Source organism: Danio rerio, chromosome 3 (assembly GCF_049306965.1).
Source record: "Danio rerio strain Tuebingen ecotype United States chromosome 3, GRCz12tu, whole genome shotgun sequence".
NCBI lineage: Eukaryota > Metazoa > Chordata > Actinopteri > Cypriniformes > Danionidae > Danio > Danio rerio.
Genome location: NC_133178.1, coordinates 40,789,228 through 40,808,780, shown reverse-complemented (window position 1 = coordinate 40,808,780; position 19,553 = coordinate 40,789,228). Strand labels below are relative to the sequence as shown.

Sequence of the window (19,553 nt, the reverse complement as noted above, 5' to 3'; positions counted from 1 at the left end):
AAAGAATGATGTAGTGATGAGTGTTTCCCAAAACCTGTAGTTTCTCTTTCGCAGATCTGTCGTTTGAACCATGTTAGTTATAACATAAAACTCCCATAATGAAATAACCCAGACAGCACACATACGTTGGGCCGACGTCGTGCCGATTTTCAAAATTCCATCGGCGCGATGTCGCTCAGGGAGCGTTTGCTAATTGGCAAAATGTCGCCGCGACGTCGGCAAATGATCGGAAACGCTGTCCGGCCGATGTTAGGACGACGCAACCGGAAATACCGGCCGCTCCGCGGAGGCGCTGTTCTCAGGCGTTTTGCTCATACTTATGGACCACTAGCTGCAACAGCTGCTCATTTATAATAAACACGAGACACCACTCTCAATAACAGTTGAAGATTTATTAATATTTTCACAAACATACAAATAGATTAACATACTTTTATCACACATAACCATGTTTTACCACGTTTAAAACAAAACCAACAAGTTGTACTATAACCATGGCTGAACTACATGTGCAATAAAGATTTTAAATACAAAGTCCATTGCAGCATTTACATTAAGACCATAGGAATATTTACAAGTACTTCAAAACATGTACACTAAGGGAGACTATAGTTTACTATAGTAAAAACACAAATAACTTGTGTAAGCACATGTTATAATGCTTATATTTCTTAAATAGTGTTAAAGAAAATGCATGTTTCCAAGACTATACTTTTAATACCAGTCATGATAATACCAGTCATGTGTTCAGTATCCAAAAGACTTTCTTCAGGGAGTTACAATAATAAAAGAGTACACAAACACAAAATAAATACTAAGCAAACAATATTTACAGTAGTAAATAAAATCATACAAATTAAAATAATTGTCTGATAAAATCTTATTAAAGTCTGTAGTCAATTTTTTTTTACAATTTTTTTATAAATGGCATTCAACAATTTGCAATCTCCTCTGAACTAATAACACATCAATAATATAAAATAACAATACTTTCTCAGAGATAACCAGTTTTTTTTAGGCAAACTCTAATGCACGGCACAAAACAGATTTTGTCATTATACATATATATATATATATATATATATATATATATATATATATATATATATATATATATATATATATATATATTTCCGTTAAACAGAAATTAAGGGATTATATATATATATATATATATATATATATATATATATATATATATATATATATATATATATACATACATACATACATATATATATAATCCCTTAATTTCTGTTTAACGGAAATATTTTTAACACATTTCTAATCACAATAGTTTTAATAACTCATTTCTAATAACTGAGTAAATAATATTTGACTAGATATTCTTCAAGACACTTCTATACAGCTTAAAGTGACATTTAGACGCTTAACTAGGCAGGTTAGGGTAATTAGGCAAGTTATTGTATATCGATGGTTTGTTCTGTAGACAGTCGAAAAAAATTGCTAAAAGGGGCTAATAATATTGACCTTAAAATTCAAAACTAAAATATAAATAAAAGAAATAAGACTTTCTCCAGAAGAAAACATAACATTTTCTTGCTCTGACATATATATATATATACATATATATATATATATATATATATATATATATATATATATATATATATATATATATATATATATATATATATATATACTGTATATATATATAACTGGTTGTAAATTGTGTACAATGTTCCAAGAAAACAGACAAGAAAAATTAAAAGAAATAACCTGTCATTTAGTTTTGTTTTATCTTGTGGAATGTCACACATAAAAGGGGATATATAGGTGGAATAAAAAGTGTGTCGCCATCTTCTAAATTGTTCTTGTATGTTGTCTTCATCTTTAGTCTTCACAAGTGAGGCTGGCCCAAACCGGGACTGCAGTAGCCAAATCTAATCCTTGTTGTGGGAACCCTTAAATAAAGCAAGAAACCAAAAGGAGAAAGATTAGCATTGCAGCAGTTCATATTACCACAAATATATATTATTTGTTTCATGACACATAACTGGAGAATGTGTTATGCAAGTGCCTAGCTAAAATGTGTAATTTAATTTAAACTTAAAGAGTGTGTCTGAGCACTAATTTTCAGAAAAGCCATTTGAAAGTTAAATTCCTTGTGAAATTATAATGAATGTTTTTTTTGGTTTTTAGTATCATTGTGTTAGTATAAATCTGTATCTAAATATATGTCTAATCTTCAGACACCACATTACATGCAAATTAAACTAAGTTTCGTCAACTAAAATGTCACACTGTACACCACATTTAATATATCATAGCTAGGGCCAGGAGGAATCTGCAGATGTTTTTTGCTATTTCTGCTGAAAATTATGGTGGAAGTCTGCGGATTTCTGCGGAATTATTTTGGGAGTATCATAACTTAAACCTTAATATATGAAATATAAAAATAATATATTTTTAAGTTTTCTTTAATGTTTAAAATGCAAATCCAATTAGATTCACTTTATTTGGTAAATAAAGCAAGTTTTTCATATAACATATCTAGTAAGACAGAAAATATTACTGTACAAACCTCATTGTACATAAATCAGATTAACATTTTCACATTAGTCAATAATATTACTGAAATTAATTAAAAAACTGAATAAATATAGATTTACACACATTTACTCAAGTAAATAAACAGAATTAATGATAGGCTAAACATCTGCGGAGTTCTGCAAAAAATCCGAGTGGGTCTAATCATAGCTTTATTTCTGCTACAAAAAGGTTTTTCAGCAAACGACTTCTATTATATGTAGGCTATAGAGGAGGATATATGAAGAAATTATATATTCAACTCTCTAATTAAATGCACCTGATGCAGCTAATCAAGTCTTTTAGGCTTATTTGAAAAATTAAATGACGTGTTGGACCACAGTTGGACAACGCTCAGTGAGAATACTTTTTTGCACAAATTCTTTTTGTTCTAAAGAAACATGTCTGATTGTTAGCAATCATCAAAGAGCAAACTTTTTTTTTTTTTTCAAATAAATACTATGCTCTTAAAAAAAAAACTTTTCATACATCAAGAATACTAAAAATATGTTTATTTAAAACAGCTTGAGGAGAGAATCAGTACATTGGAATAATATTTTTCAGAAGGATCATGTGACACTTAATTATATACATTGTATTAAATTCACAGTATTACTGCTTGACAGAATTAATTAAATAAAGCTGACACTATCAGAAGAGAATTTACCATACCAACCTAAAAGCTATGAAACAGTAGTGTATGTTTAAGATGTTACTTACTAGTCCTATTGTACTTTGGAGGTTGTCTGACAGGAGGATCCCTTCAACTAAGCAGAATTCTCAGCAGATCATCAGCGTACACCAATCTAAGAATAAAATAAGCAATTTGTTAAAAACCAAAAATACATATATTTTATATTTCCAGGTTTATAGGATAGAAGAAAGCTAAAGCAGATTTAAAATGTTGAAATTGACAATTGACAATTTAATGACACAACATACCCCAAACTAAGCACGCTCAAATGGTTCATTTACATAAATGACAACTGCTGCTCATTATACCAATATTAACTGTTAAGGATTCATTCATTCATTTTCTTTTGGGCTTAGTCCCTTTATTAATCTGGGGTTGCCACAGCGGAATGAAAGGCCAACTTATCCAGCGTATGTTTTACGCAGCGGATGCCCTTCCAGCTGTAACCAATACACACTCATTCACACACACTTATACACTATGGTCAATTTTAGCATACCCAATTCACCTATGTCTTTGGACTTGGGATAACCGGAGCACCCGGAGGAAACCCACGCCAACACGGTGAGAGCATGCAAACTTCACACAGAAACGCCAACTGACCCAGCCGATGCTCGAAGCAGCGACCTTCTTGCTGTGAGGCAAACGTGCTACCCTCTGCGCCACCGTGCTGCCCTGTTAAGGAATCAGATTAATATAAATGAATTGACATGTTTATTTAGTGTCTGACACATTAAATATTGCATTTTTAAATATTGTTTCATTTTAAGATTTATTTCAGAATTAACTATAGAACCTGGATTAATCGTCACATTTTCCTGCACAGCAGCATTTCCAAGAACATAGAAAAACAGAATAAAGGCCAACTGAAAAGAAACAAAACAAAAAAACTCTGACTGAATGCTTTAAGTAACTGGCTAGGAATGGGCAGGTATAAGATTCTGAGGGTATAATCTTGGATAAAAATACCATAGGTTCACAGTATTGTGATTACTGCTCTGAAATGTGTTTTTTTTTTTAATCTCTGTGTAAAAAACAGCTACTTTTTCCCCATTGAACACAATATGTTTTATTTTAAGAAACATTTAAAATATTTTGTAACAGTAAACATGCCAGGCTAAATAATAATTTAATAAAATAGTACTATCTTCATTAGACTCTTCATTAAAACACTGATTTCTTGTGAAGGCATAATAAGCTATTTGTTTTTCAGATGTTTGCTGAATCGTGAGCTGACCAGTAGCTTTTGATGTGGAGGGTCTTTTGCTGCTGTAGATAATGTTGGACTATTTATTTAAGTCTTTGATAACGTGCTAAAAACCAAATACAATGCATCCGGAAAGTATTGATAGCGCTTCACTTTTTCCACATTTTTAATGTTTCAGTTTTATTTCAAAATGGATTAAATTCATTAATTTCCTCAAAATTCTACACACAATCCCCATAATGTGTGTTGACCCGATTTTTGTTAATCATTTACAAGTCAATATTGCCTATATGGATTGTGATTTTAACATGTAAAATTGCAGTGTTAAATGCAATGCCATCAAACATTTTAGACGCACCAGTGCAAAAAGCTAGTCTAGAGCACTTGGAATGCTGGTGTAGTTCTAGTTAAATTCAGTTCAGTTAAAACTGTATATGCAGCCGGTCTCAAGTATAGGATTTAGTATTTAACTAATCTTAACAACTAAACATTTACGAGTCTGTATTAGCCAGCTCATGTACTACAATGTAACAGATACTGTATATTGCCACCTTGATACTTAAGCTTTCTTTAAAATATTTTGTGTTCAACCGATTAATTAATTCTTTCATTTAATTTTTTCAATGCAATAGTATAGCTTACACTGGTGTATTTGTATGGACCCCCCAAAATAGCGGAGGCCACTTTCTGGCCAACCAAGTATAAACTTCTAGCCTAGCCACTGTGAACTACCTGTCTGTCCTGCTCCAGAACTCTTTGTCGGCTGCTTGTATGTCTGGATAGTCTTTTAACACTGACAAATACAGCCTCTGCACATCCTCACAACCAGGAGAACAGAATGACCTGAAAAATATAACCAACTGAAATCAGTTGAAATGTATTTGGTCTTGTGATGATGACACAAAAATAAATTATTTTTCACAAAGGATGTGCTGTTACCTATGAAACGGTCTATAATGAATGATCTTTTGATCCTGTTTCCTTGATGTCATTCACTCAGAGATGGTTTGGACATTTGATTGTATCTAAACTGTAATGAATTTAAGTTACAAAAACATTGATAGCAAGACCATTGATCTTGTAACTTATACAAATTGTTAAGTATTGAACAAGTCTGCAACCAAACTAGTCAAGTTAATAATACTAATCTCAACCTAACTATGATTAGTTGTCTTGTTTCTGCTGCCCAGACGGTCTCTCCACCTGCTGATAAAAAAAAGAAAAAGTATGGTATTTTTACAACAATGAAACTGCAAACAACTTAACTATAAGGGGGTAAGCAGTGAGCATTTTTTATTATAAGCAATTTACTGAATACTTTGTCACTGGTATTGCCTAAAAACCAAACGTCCCAAGTTTGGCTCATAGCTGTCCACACATCTGCCCAGTAGCTTGTGGTAATACTGAAGACACTGATCAGCTGGTCCAACTGAGTTTGGAGTTGAACTGCAATCAGGCATCCAATACTGCAAAGAAAGAGAAACTCACTTTGGGTTAACAAATAATGTAATCCCATCCACGCATTTCAAGTAATTGTGCAGTTAATTCTCTTGTTGAATTTTCTGAGAGCTTATGAATATATTTTGTCTTCCCAAAATAGCATGTACTGAAACACAATATATTATATAAATATAATTTAATAATAGCGTGACGTGGTGGCACAATAGGTAGTGCTGTCGCCTTACAGCAAGGATGCTGACTCGAGCCTCGGCTGGATCAGCTGGCATTTCTGTGTGGAGTTTGCAAATTCTCCCTGCGTTTGCGTGGGTTTTCTCTGGGTGCTCCGGTTTTGCCTACAAGTCCAAAGACATGGGGTACAGGTGAATTGGGTAGGCTAAATTGTCTGTAGTGTATGAGTGAGAATAAGCGTATATGGTTGTTTCCCAGTGATGGGTTGCAGCTGTAAGGGCATCCACTGCGTAAAACATATGCTGGATAAGTTGACAGTTCATTCCGTTGTGGTTACCCCAGATTAATAAAGGGACTAAGCAGAAAAGAAAATTAATGAATGAATTTAATAAGAGTTAAACTGATTTGTTAACATGTGTGTCAGGAGCTGATCTACCTTTTAATTAATTTTTTGCTTAATTTTTTTTAACAGGTAAATCAATACACTTTTTCTATGCTATTTGTGAGATTGTGTATGTTGTCAAACTGATGAAAATGTTTTCTCAATTTACTTTAACATTTTTGTGTGTGTTTATGTTTTTATAACTTGCAGCCGTTGTTAAATTTAAAAGTATTTTAAACATGGATGGACATCTAAATGCATAAAGGGCACATATTTCAACAAATTATGAAATATTTCCAGATAAATCAATTTTGAATTAAAATGTATATTAATCTCCAGACTTGCATCTCCCTGATCTTTTTAAAAGAACAGCCCCTCGTTTGCTTATCACTGTTTGACAAGTGTCTGGCAGTCAGTCAAAAATATACTTACATATAAAGATGTTCATCAGCTACACAGCACTTAGGTTAAACTTTGACCTTCTTTTCAGTTGATGTGGAAAACAAAAGCAAAAGAAAGAAAAAACAAAACGACTGAATACAAGTTGCATATCATGCCTGTACAAATCAAAATGTATTCATTTAGGGCTTAAATTGACTTGTTTGAGGATGAGTTAGGGTGTAAGGGATGGGTTAACGGTGTAAATATACATGTAATTCATAGCTATGATGTAAAGCTGAATTTTCAGCATCATTACTCAAGTCTTCAGTGTCACTTGATCTTTCAGAAATCTTGTTTTAAGATGTTGATTTAGTGCTTGAGGTTGAACTAATATAATGGCGATTATCAAATGGTGCTGATTTGCTGCTCAAGAAACATTTCTGATTGCTATCAATGCTAAAAACAGATGTGATGACAAATAATTTAGTGTAAACTTTTTTCTAAGATTTAATAAATCAATTAATCATAAAAAAATTAAACAAAATGAAAATCACAAATATTACTTCATTAGCAGCAAATCTGCATATTTATTAAGTTCTGAAGAATCATGTGATGTGAAATTTAATACCACGTTTCATTATCAAAACTTTCTTAAAATAACTACAATAAAGACAAGTAACATATGCATAATATATAGACATGTAACATGTGCATAATGATGTGCAATGGAAATTCATATGAATTAATCCTCTGCTTAAAGTTACCTGTCTTTCCTGCATCTCTGTGATCAGCTCCCTTCAGAAATTTAGGAATCTTGTGTTATATTTTCTGTAGCAGGGGGTTATTCTCTCACTCCTGAAACCACAGAACACTTTTTTTACTTAACATTTGTTTAAGATACCATGAAATATCAAAACACGATTGAACTTTTGATTCACGGTCCTTTACAGTACAATGCGTATTTTACACTACATATGGAGTGCATTCAATAAAACATTGACAAAACCTCTCATCTACACATAAAGAATAAATAAAAGCCAAAATTTTAACAAACAAGTTTAACAAGAGCTAACATTAAGTAAGTTAACGTAATATTACCCCGACGCTAACGTTACCAGTGCTAATATGCTAACGGACTTTTACGAAGACTTACCACTCTTATATAACATAATATTCAACTGAATATTCATCAATTGCCAATAATAAAAGTGTGAGGAACAGTTTTATGTAGTATTTGCTTTGTTTTAGGGACTAAACTTACCTGAAAATAGTCAAAACGGCAGCTTGAGAGAAGTCGTGTTGTGTCTTTCAGGTGTGGTGTCGTGTCGTGTTGCAGCTTCGTTTCCCATAGCAACATCCTCTCCGCTCCAGTGTTGGAATGAGACGCGCGCGCGCACATCAAAGTCATGCAGTATTATATTTATAAACATGACCACTCCATAGACAATTTAAATAATAACCTTGTATTTTATATCTAGAATTTAAAATGTATTTAGCAGTTTTATATACGCTATTATCTTTAAGACGAGCTTTATTGCCTACTAACAGTTACAAAACAAACACTTTATTTGTGCAACAGATTCACTGTCAAAATAACCAATAAATATAAATGCAAGTATATATAAAACAAAGATGTCACTCTGTAAAAAGGGGTTTATTTTAATTAAACAGCCGAAATGCAGAACATACTTGATTTTTACACTGGGAAAAATTTAATAGAAAAAGCCACGATGAAAAAAGCAAACAGCAAAAACCAGAAAAAACAACGTTTTCTTTATTAAAGCATAACAATAAAGCTTTTATATTTTAATGAATTGAAATCATGTATTGTAGGCATTTTGGTCAGTTTTACTGCATTAATGTAGGCTATTCAAAGCTGGACCGACCGACGCAGTAGACATGATGCATGGCGCGTTTGTCCAATTAATTATGCACGCAAAAACTTACTTGTAAACAAATATGTTGCCGGATTCTTTCATGGGCATGAGAGATAAAGTGCTTATATAAGTGCTTCGTCGGCCTCTGGTCGTTAACCGATGCAGAGCCGACGTTTGTTGAGCTGGAACAATAGAACACACGACCGAACGATCATGCGTATGTTTGGCCGACCATATACCGATGTTAGAATTAGAGGGGCCGACGTGTTGACCTTCGGCCGACGTCGGCCCAACGTATGTGTGCTGTCTGGGAATGCTCTAAACGGGGTGAAGTAGAAACCCATAATTTCTTTGTGCAAATTATATTGTTTTACTCGCACACACATTTAAAAAAATCCAATATTAGTTTTGGTAAAAACAGGCATTCGTTTTCTATATTAACTGAAATATATGTAAACGGCACATACAGGGCCTGTGTTACCTTTACAAAATATTATTGAGAACATTACATATTCTATTCTAAAACATAAAACCACCTACAAAATGTATTCTAATATCATATATAAAACATATAAAAAATGAGGCTATTTAATAAGAAATTAAATGTAATATTTATTATTTATTATGAAATGAAAAAAATTCTACTTAAATAATATTATTAATATTAATGATGATGATAATTAATATTAGTATAATAATAATAATAATAATAATTATTATTATTATTATTATTATTATTATTAAGATATGGTTTATTAATTTTTTTTAAAAGTCTACTTTTACAATTTGACACATGCAAACAACTGCAAAGTGTTCTAACCAGCAGGCCCATCTCATATACAGTAGATACTTAATAAAAACCCTATACATTAAAAGCACTAACGTACGTTTTTTTGTTTTCACAAGCTTTAGAAACGTAACATAAATTCTTTTTTTATAAATGCTTTTAAATAATAGGTCCCCTATAGCTTTCATCATGAGCCACAGCTGTTTTCAGAATGACATCAATGTTTTCAAAGTGCACTGCGAAGGGAGCGCTATATTGTAAACATGAAGATCGCTAAATCTGAACTGTAAAAATACTTTGAAAGCAAATTACACCTAAGAGTAATGACTTTAATGTTTTGTTTTATTTTTAAATTCTAAGTTTAAATGTTAGAATGTTCTAAACAAAGAGGGCATAGGGGGATAACTATTAATAGAACACAGCCAGGAACTATGTTTCTAACTACAGCTTCAGAGGTGTAGGTGAAGTTTGCGACGCAATTTGCGAATGTTCGTTGAAACGATGGATTTGGAAAACACCTAATCAACAAACCACGTTTGTAATGAGGAACTAGCAACCTTCAGAGAAACTATGCACCTGCCCAGCTGCCTATACAAAGCATCTGGTTATCTATCTTTTAGTCGTTCTCTCTGTGTAAATGTGAACATCTTTTCTCCCATGACTCACATCCCTTCATTCTAAATTCACATAAGCAGAAAGCACCAGAGAGTGTTTGATAACACCACAGAGACAGCATTAAAAACAACGCAATACGTCACAATGCTGGGTTTCGGTGCTGTAGTTGATAGTTTATATTAGCATTCTGTTAAGACCCCCACCCAGTTTCAAACCATTTGTTGTCACTGTGCGTCTAGGCTTGTGGTACCCGAGAGGCACCTCACAGCCTCATATGAGATGTAATCTAGCAGGACAGAGCCCCTGGCATGCATGGAGATGACAGCGCACTGTGATCAGAATGCCGCTGTGTCCTTCTCGTCTGTCTCAGGGGTGGAAGAGGGTGTTTAGGGTGGAGCCCCCAGTCATGTAAGCGCCTGGACAACTGATGAGAAACTGCAGAGGGGCCAAGGGCCATTCGTGTAAACACATACACACATATACTAAACAATAAAAACTATACAGAATGGCTGGCAGAGAGTAAAGTGGGTAATTCTGGACATTCTGTCTCTAAAGGCCAAAGTAATAAGAGTCTGCTTGGAAAAGCTGTCAGATTTTTATGCTTGGTGTAACAGTGCATTTGCACACAAGATTAATGTTTTTTTTATTTATGAAGTCCCGTATTGTTAAGGCCTAGGCCATATAGAAATGCCGAGTATTTTGCAGCTGTAAGCAGGAACACACACTCTGCCCTGATGAGCTTTAGCTAGGCATTGTGACTAAACGCAGACAGGAAATTCCTGAGGGCTGGCAGATTTAATAGGCTATGAAGCCCAAACAGACACCCACATGGATAGTTGTTTAATCCCCAGGATCAGCAGCCAATCATTCACCGCTTTAGAAAAAGAAAAAAAAAAAGGCTTGAAAAATGTCACATGGCTCCTCTCGCTCATTGCTGATGTCAACAATTCCTCTCCGCCAGCACCTACAGGAGTCCTGGACGGCTGAAACACGGTCATCAAAATCACATTATCTTCCCCCAGATAACGTATACACTCCACTGGCTGAAAAACAAATCCCATGATTCATTTCAATTGTGATGTTTTGTGTTTCCTAATGAGCGATGGATCATTAACTACATCATTACTTCCATACACGAAATCCATTATATCAGCAATCATGTTTCTGCAACTGCTGAAATACCTGAAATGTTCTGCCGGTGATTTCGATCTAATATCATTTCAGGGTGTCCGTCATATCTCTCCCGTGTGGCTTAGGATAAATCTATTGTATTGCATATGCATTGTGTTTTTCACACTGCATCTGTTTTTGTTTTTTTCATGCACGACACAAAAGCCCATTTTGCAGTGCAGATCCTGCTAAGCTCACCTCACGTGGTTTCCCCCTCTCTTTTAAATGACCCCTCGTCGCCAAAACACATCCAGCTGGAAGCTGATCAATCCACAACGCTGAAGACGAGATGACATTACGGGTAAGGGAAACGCAACCTGCTTACCTGCAAACAAACTCAGGTTTGATTACTGTGTCAAGTGGGAGGCAAGTATTTCAAGATTTACCGATGCTGACATGTGCTTGAGCACTTAGCGAAAAGGTGCTGATGCAATTAAGCCACTTTGTGGTGTGGCATGATCTTTAGTTTGAATAATTTAAGCCAGAGGCAGGTTCAGATGATAAATATTTGATTTAAAGCTGCTCACCTTTTACACTTATAAGATGGCAACAGGATTTTACTCTTCTGCATAGCTCACTCTGCAAGCTAAACTAATGATGCTTTAATTATTTTCCATGCTGCCGCACTCAGAGTAATGAGCACATTGAAATAGCTTCAGTTTTGATCTAAAGAGCACTACATCACTACCTGTGAAGCAGCAGAATTCAGCTTGCTTTCCTTCCCGATGTCATTCAGACGCCTTTAAACAACCAGAGACTTTTGGTGCAGCTCCAAATACACAATTTTATAGCAGAAACTTCACAGATTGGTTGCCGCTCCGAGTGTGCATATATGCTGCATGAAATCTCATGCGTATCTCGAGCGCTGATGAGAATGGGAAGCGTGACGAGTTTTGCAATTCCTTTGAGTTACCCAAGTGGTCCTCACCATGTGGCACCAACCTTTTATGAAAATGGCTCATAATCCAGATAGCAAAGCCTGTGGAACATGGAACAGCAGAGCAGCACATCAAAGTCTCAGATAAAACAGAGACTGGCCAATGGAGCTGCACTGAAACTGCGGATACAAGCCACGGCTCACCTCTTGCTCAGTGGAGACCAATTTTCTCATGTTTTTTATATGTTTATTTTCAATTCTCTATGTCTGGCTGATTTTCGGCAAATATCCCTGTCTATATTACCTATGCCTGAACTGCAAAAAGCAGGATATTGTTAGAGATGTCAGATGGTCTTTATTTGACGACAAAAAAAAAAAAATAGAATGATTTTTGGTGATCTTATTGGGCAATGCATTTTTGCCAAGCATTTTAAGAGCAACAACAAAAAGGATTTCATTCATCAGTAATGGATTTGATCAGTTACTCACAATTCCTGTAAGTTATAGATTAGAAATACAGCTGCATGTTAGATTGTAGCTTCAGGCTCCACGTCTTCATTTCTTTCTTAAATGGCAACAGCCATGCAGTAAACCAAAGGTCTATTAATCCCTGATGAATTCGGAGATGAGATTCCAGAAAGAGAAGCCTGTTATAACTGGACGATTGCAGCTCCCAAGCACCTTGGGTTTCCTGTAAATGCTTTTCATTAGTGTCAGACCGATGCTGATTTTAAATCATTTTGGACATTGTTGGCATTTGCTTTGTAGGGGTTTTAAATTCTACCAACAGGCTCAGGCATTTGCATTATACATGCTTTTTTATAAATATTGAATCAATTGTGCATATTTATAGAATATGCTAAATACCTCAAATATTTCAAAGCACTTAGTGTGACTACTGAGCTATTTTTTTGGGTATATATTCTCATCATAATTGTTTGTAAATCGCTGATCAGTTTTCAATATCCTATTATATAATGCATTCCAACAAAAAGCCTGTTCACATCAACTATGATAACAATGGTTACAATAAATAAATAGTTATAAAAACCTGTTAAACTATTAAAACAGCTTCTTCGTGTAAAAGTATTAACAGCCAGACATTAAAGAGCTCAAAAATTTAAAGTGGCAAATAACAAAAGTGCAGTAAATTTAATATGAAGAGAACAATATTATTATTATAATATTATATGTTAAAGCTAATTTATCTTCAGAATTATCATTCGTACTGTGCACTGGCCTTAACTAATGAACATTTTCAGAACTTTGGTAAAAGTTTGCTTTAAGCATATTTTGAGGTTATGAAGAAATGGTCTCTAATTCAGTTCACAATGCAATTTTTGCCCAGATTTTCACTATAGCCGACAAGTTTTTATAATCACATCTTGTTCTTTCACATGAGTGATGATCAGTTCACAGATGCCCTTGAAACATTAAGGCATGCTTAATGGATGAGCTGGCAATTACAAATCCTGCAATGTAACATGTCCAGCGAGTCAGTAGGCTAAGTGAAAATCTGGCCCAAAATAATGCAGTGTTTTCTTTTTTTTTTTAAATACTGCCATTAATTTGCAGACCACATAGAGCAGTTGGCAATTCTTCCTATTGTAAAGAGACACAGGTTGTTACCTCCAATAGCTGATTTATCATGCAGTAATAAGACAGTCGTGCAGTGTGAATTCTGCATTTGTGACATTAACACAACATTTGCTCTCTTAAGTTGTTAAATGTTTGTCTTAAAATGTTAATGTAAAAATATTATATATTGCTAATTGAAATATAAAATGTTAAATAATGTTTAGTTACAAGTTCATCTTATGCTTCTATTAAATGAGCTGTTTTTTGTTTAGTTTTTTTGCTGAATTTACCTTAAAAATTGCATATCCATAATATTAATAATAATAGCAACAATTTGACATTTAAAATGGGTAATTAAGAGAACATTCATTAAAATAATTTAATTGCAACATTCACAAAACATTCTCTATATATATATATATATATATATATATATATATATATATATATATATATATATATATATATATATATATATATATGTATATATAGTTGAACATATGTATAGAGTTGAAGTCAGAATTATGAGCCCCTTTTAAGCTATATATTTTTCCATAGTCTACAGAGCAAACCATCATTATAAAATAACTTGCCTAATTTCCCTAACCTGCATAGTTAACCTAATGAACTTAGTTAAACCTTTAAATGTCACTTTAAACTGTATAGATGTGTCTTAAAAATATTTAGTAAAATATTATTTACCGCCATCATGACAAAGATAAAGTAAATCAGTTATTAGTGATGAGTTATTAAAACTATTTATTATTATGTTTGCAAATGTGTTGAAAAAAAAATCTGCTCTCCGTTAAACAGAAAACGGGGAAAAAAGTAAAAAGGGGGCTTTGTTTTTTGCTTGCTATGATCAGCTTTAAAGTGAATGTGACAATGTTTGTATTTTTTGTGTATTTAATTAGTTTGAGGCTTCCTGTCCTGATGGCCTATGTCCAGGATGGAGTGTCATCCTAAAAGGAGAAACCCCACCTGAGGCCAGCAAGTAAGTTGAAGTTCTTACCATGTAAAAATAAATAAATAGATGAATAAGATTTGTTAACGTAATATTTAAAATGACAGTTACAGCTACAAAACTACAAGATATTTTGTTTCACTACAACATAGCTAAGAAAGAAAATTGTGGACCTTGGTAATTCAAAAATATAAATAAACATCATTTTTGGAGTAAAAAAAAAAAACATATACAGGCAACACAAATTTAATTTATGCTCGCAAATAATTACAGCTGTCAATGATAAATAAACGTCTTATGAAATGAAACCATTGGCCTTTGGTGCCAAGGTGGCTTTGATTATGCACAATGTTTTGTTGACATTGTGGGAGAAAACTCCAGCACTTTAGAGTCACACTGATAGCGATTGAAGATTTATGTAAATTTGGCAAGCTGATCGCATTCTGTACTGTACAGGAGACTTGGCACAAAGGAAATCACAATGCACTGTAGAAAAAAAAGCATGTCAAATTACACGAAATAAATTGAAAGCCCACAAAAGGTAAACCCCTTTATAGCGAGGAATCACTCTACTAGAAAATCAATGGTTCAGTAGGTGAAGGTTGAGTAAATGTTGACATATTTGTTGTCAGTTTTGGCTGAACTAGGTCTTTAATGTCTGAATAAATGTTCAGTTTCTTACCACAGACTTCGATGAAATCTTTCAGTACAAAGACTAATTGTGTTGCTTGTGTCTGTGATTTTGACTTAAAGTGACTGCAACTATTGGTGTGGATTTATTGAATCACCAAAAATCAGTTGAGTTGAAAATCCTTTTCAGCAATTATTTGAAGAAATCGCCTACATACAGTATTGAATGGCCAAAAGGTCAAAAATTAACAACACATTTTCTTTTTTGAGTGAACTATCCCTATAAAATCATTATCTTTACACATTTGTTTGCTTGATTTTGTCAGACGCACTCAATTTAAAATTTGAGAACTAAAAAATCAGTGCCCATTTTCCTCTTTCTTTTAAATAGAATCATCAACAGTTAACTCATATCGATCAATGACTCATTCAAGTTTGTTAGTAAAGAAAACCTACGATGTAAACAATTTCACATCTCTCAGGGAGAAAAAAAATACAATTCATAACAATAATAATGGGTCCATCAGAGAAGATAAACAATGCTACAGTATTTACACACCATTTCACTCAAGACCCACAAACACAACCGATTTCTGATTCCAGACGAGTGGTTGAGTTATTATTCCTACACAGAGACAGACACGAGCTAAAACATTATCTGTTTTCAAGCGTGATCTTCTCCCATTTCTCCTTGTTAAAATGCACTCATATGTGAGTGATGGAAAAACACTGAAATGCAAGTGGCTCATCTTAGCTTAACGATAGCCCTTCAATCTAGCTGTCTTGCTATTGGCCAAAATGATTTGTTCATTACACTGTGTATTTTGCTGTCCTCAAGGTTTGAGATCAATTTCCTGTGTGACCGCGATGACAGAGTAGCATTCCATTTCAACCCGCGCTTCACCGAGTCTGATATCATCTGCAACTCTTACATGGCCAACCGTTGGGGTCAGGAGGAGAGATGCAACCACTTCCCCCTCGGCGTAGAGGAGCCTTTCCAGGTGATCAAGAGTCTTTATTGCTAAAATATCATGAATATAATATGAGCGAGGTTGATTAAATAAGCATGGACTCCTTGTCTCTCGGCAGATTGAGATTTACTCCGACAACGACCACTTCCACGTTTACATCGACAAAGCCAAAGTGATGCAGTATAAGCACCGTGTGGAAGACCTAAAGACCATCACTAAACTGCAAGTGGTGAATGACGTCAAGATCTCCTCTCTGGAGATCACTAAAAAACTTTTTTACTGAGTCTGGGCGGTGCATTCAATTGGAGCTCGCTTTATGTTTGTTGAAAGTGCATCAATGTATTTTCGCATTCCTGTTGAAAACCTTTTATTGGTCAAGAGGATCTTCTTGGGTTGATCTGCTAGTAAAGGTGTGATTATCTGTATTGGCATGCCGTATAACTGAACTCTATATTCATTTGAATCTCTGAATAAATGAGAGGTCAATGACAGACTCGTTTTTGATTTGATGAGAGTGTGTTTGGTGACTCAGTATGTTTAAAATTAAATACAAATAAATAGGCTTCCAGCTGACCTCCTGTTTTTTCAGAAAATCGATTCAAAATTATGCAGAGAAGTCAATTCTGAGGAAAATTATTCCAAGAAATCAATACTAATATGCTCATACAAATAGAGTGCTGAAGTTGTGGGGTCAAAAACTGGAAGACTATTGTTCCTGGTTAATTCAACATTTTTGGGGTACATTTATAATTTTCTTTATTATTATTAATATTATTTGTATATAAACAAATAATGAACAATGATCTGTCACGGGAATTAGAGTCATGCTTTTTCACTAACAAAGTTCTTATTCTTATAAAGATCTTGTTCTCGTTTTGTTTGATTTTTACTGTCTTATAGTTAATACAAACTAATTTTTCTAGTTTTCATGAATTATTTTTAATTACCTGAACTTAAATTTTCACAAATTTTTTTAATTACCTCAACTTAATTTTACTAGTTTTCATGAATTATTTTTAATTACCTTAACTTAATTTTTCTAGTTTTCATGAATTATTTTTAATTACCTCAACTTAATTTTTCTAGTTTTATGGCTAAATTTTTGTAGTTAGTGCAACATATTCTAGTTGCCCTAACAAATTTTTTTCTAGTGAAAACAGCTTAATTTTTCTAAATCACGCAACGTAATTTTACTACTTACAACAACTTAATTTTTCTAAATCATGCAACTATTTTTTTCTGGTTGCCCTAACTTAGTTTTTTTTTTTAGTTATCCTTACTTTTTTTATCTAGCTACCTTAACTTATTTTTTTTTAGCTCTTAGAATTTTTTTTTTTTTTTTTAGATCTAGTAACTTAGTATTGATAGTTGCCTTGATTACATTTTTCTGGTTATAGCAACTAATTTTTCTAATTTTTCTAATTACATTTTTCTGGTTATAGCAACTAATTTTTCTAATTTTTCTTCTGGTAAATTTTTTTGTAGTTAGACAAACTTAATTTGCTTAATTACTCTAACTTATTTTTTCTAGGTAGTGCAACAACATTTTTGCAGTATTTGTACTTTAATCTTATCACTCTTTTACTCTTTAGCCTGAATTTAAAATGATAATTCGCCCACAAATTTACACTCAAGTGGTTCTAAATGCTTATGAATTTATCTTTTAAAAGCCTCTACTGACTTTCATAGTAAGAAAACAAAAACAAAAAAAAACATGAAAGTCAATTGCTGTTTTTTTTTTTTTTTTTTTTCAACAATCTAACGTATATGTACCTTTGTGTTGCACAGAAGAAACTCAATCAGGTGTGAATTTTCATTTTTGTGTGAACAACTGTATCCCTTTAAAGTTACATATAAGTAATATATATATATATATATATATATATATATATATATATATATATATATATATATATATATATATATATATATATATATAAATAGTGAAAATGTAAAATACAAAGTAGATCTAGAAGGTTATAGCCATCTCCGGGAAGGAAAATAGCCTTCAAAAATCTTTGAACAGCATGTACAGTGATAAGTAGTTGAAAAATTTCTTCAATCAGCGATAATGTGTTATGTTCTCTTTTTTTGGCTGTGGCTGCTCATGACGTCACAGATGGGTGAGAGTGCAGGCTTGTAGTCTGACAGCCACAGGCAGGCTAAATTTAGCACAAAAAAGAGCAAAGTAACAAGCCCATAACATCATAAGGACACATAATGTAACCTTTTATGTAACCTGAAAAGCCATTAGTTGAAAATACATCCCGTACAATATGACGACATAAAATATTATTTTTAGACTGTATGGGGTAAAGTTTAGCCTAAGTTGTGCCTATACAAATTAACTTTAAATAAATAAACAAATAAATAAATAGACCTTGATTGTGAGCCTAATTTTGGTAAAGATCTGTCATGATTTGTGTCACTGCTTGTGTGACTTTTTTTTTTTTTTTCAAGTCAGACTCATTAACTTTGGACCAGTGTATTGCACAACATGCTGATCAATACCATCACTCTACTATGCTATATTGACTCCAGCTATATTGATCAAATTGTTTGATCTGCTCAGTTGTTTTAGTTGTACAGCTGCTTTGTAAACAAAAGATTTTTTTATTATTATTAGTAGTAGTAGTGGTGGTGGTAGTGGTAGTAGTAGTAGTTGTAGTAGTGGTGGCAGTGGTTGTAGTAGTAGAAGTTGTAGTAGTGGTGATGGTAGTGGTAGTAGTAGTAGAAGTTGTAGTAGTGGTGATGGTAGTGGTAGTAGTAGTAGAAGTTGTAGTAGTGGTGATGGTAGTGGTAGTAGTAGTAGTAGTTGTAGTAGTGGTGATGGTAGTGGTAGTAGTAGTAGTTGTAGTAGTGGTGATGGTTGTAGTAGTAGAAGTTGTAGTAGTGGTGATGGTAGTGGTAGTAGTAGTAGTTGTAGTAGTGGTGGCAGTGGTTGTAGTAGTAGAAGTTGTAGTAGTGGTGATGGTAGTGGTAGTAGTAGTAGAAGTTGTAGTAGTGGTGATGGTAGTGGTAGTAGTAGTAGTAGTTGTAGTAGTGGTGATGGTAGTGGTAGTAGTAGTAGTAGTTGTAGTAGTGGTGATGGTAGTGGTAGTAGTAGTAGTTGTAGTAGTGGTGGCAGTGGTTGTAGTAGTAGTAGTTGTAGTAGTGGTGATGGTAGTGGTAGTAGTAGTAGAAGTTGTAGTAGTGGTGATGGTAGTGGTAGTAGTAGTAGTAGTTGTAGTAGTGTAGTAGT

General features: G+C 33.6%; 1 protein-coding gene and 1 long non-coding RNA gene across 4 annotated transcripts; one reads left to right on the top strand and one right to left on the bottom strand.

Annotated features, from left to right (window-relative positions):
- Positions 1-1,738: 1,738 nt before the first annotated feature.
- LOC141381263 (uncharacterized) lies at positions 1,739-8,177 on the bottom strand. 3 transcript variants are annotated; one of them, XR_012401168.1, is made up of 8 exons: positions 6,137-6,227; positions 5,770-5,917; positions 5,611-5,657; positions 5,391-5,481; positions 5,184-5,311; positions 3,848-3,919; positions 3,271-3,356; positions 1,739-1,925 (listed from the first exon to the last, which is right to left on the bottom strand). It is a non-coding gene; the product is annotated as an uncharacterized lncRNA (long non-coding RNA). The 3 variants fall into 3 exon arrangements; XR_012401170.1 differs by lacking the exons at positions 1,739-1,925; positions 3,271-3,356; positions 3,848-3,919; ... (1 more) ...; positions 5,391-5,481; positions 5,611-5,657 and adding exons at positions 6,895-6,944; positions 7,608-7,698; positions 8,105-8,177 and having other exon boundaries at positions 6,137-6,244; XR_012401169.1 differs by lacking the exons at positions 1,739-1,925; positions 3,271-3,356; positions 3,848-3,919; ... (1 more) ...; positions 5,391-5,481; positions 5,611-5,657 and adding exons at positions 7,608-7,698; positions 8,105-8,177 and having other exon boundaries at positions 5,763-5,917; positions 6,137-6,435.
- A 3,367-nt stretch (positions 8,178-11,544) lies between these two features.
- Positions 11,545-16,803, top strand: grifin (galectin-related inter-fiber protein). The gene is given in 4 exon segments (NM_001003430.1): positions 11,545-11,593; positions 14,662-14,741; positions 16,180-16,342; positions 16,431-16,803. Coding segments are annotated over 4 exon segments (420 nt in total). The 5' UTR covers positions 11,545-11,581; the 3' UTR covers positions 16,596-16,803.
- Positions 16,804-19,553: the final 2,750 nt, after the last annotated feature.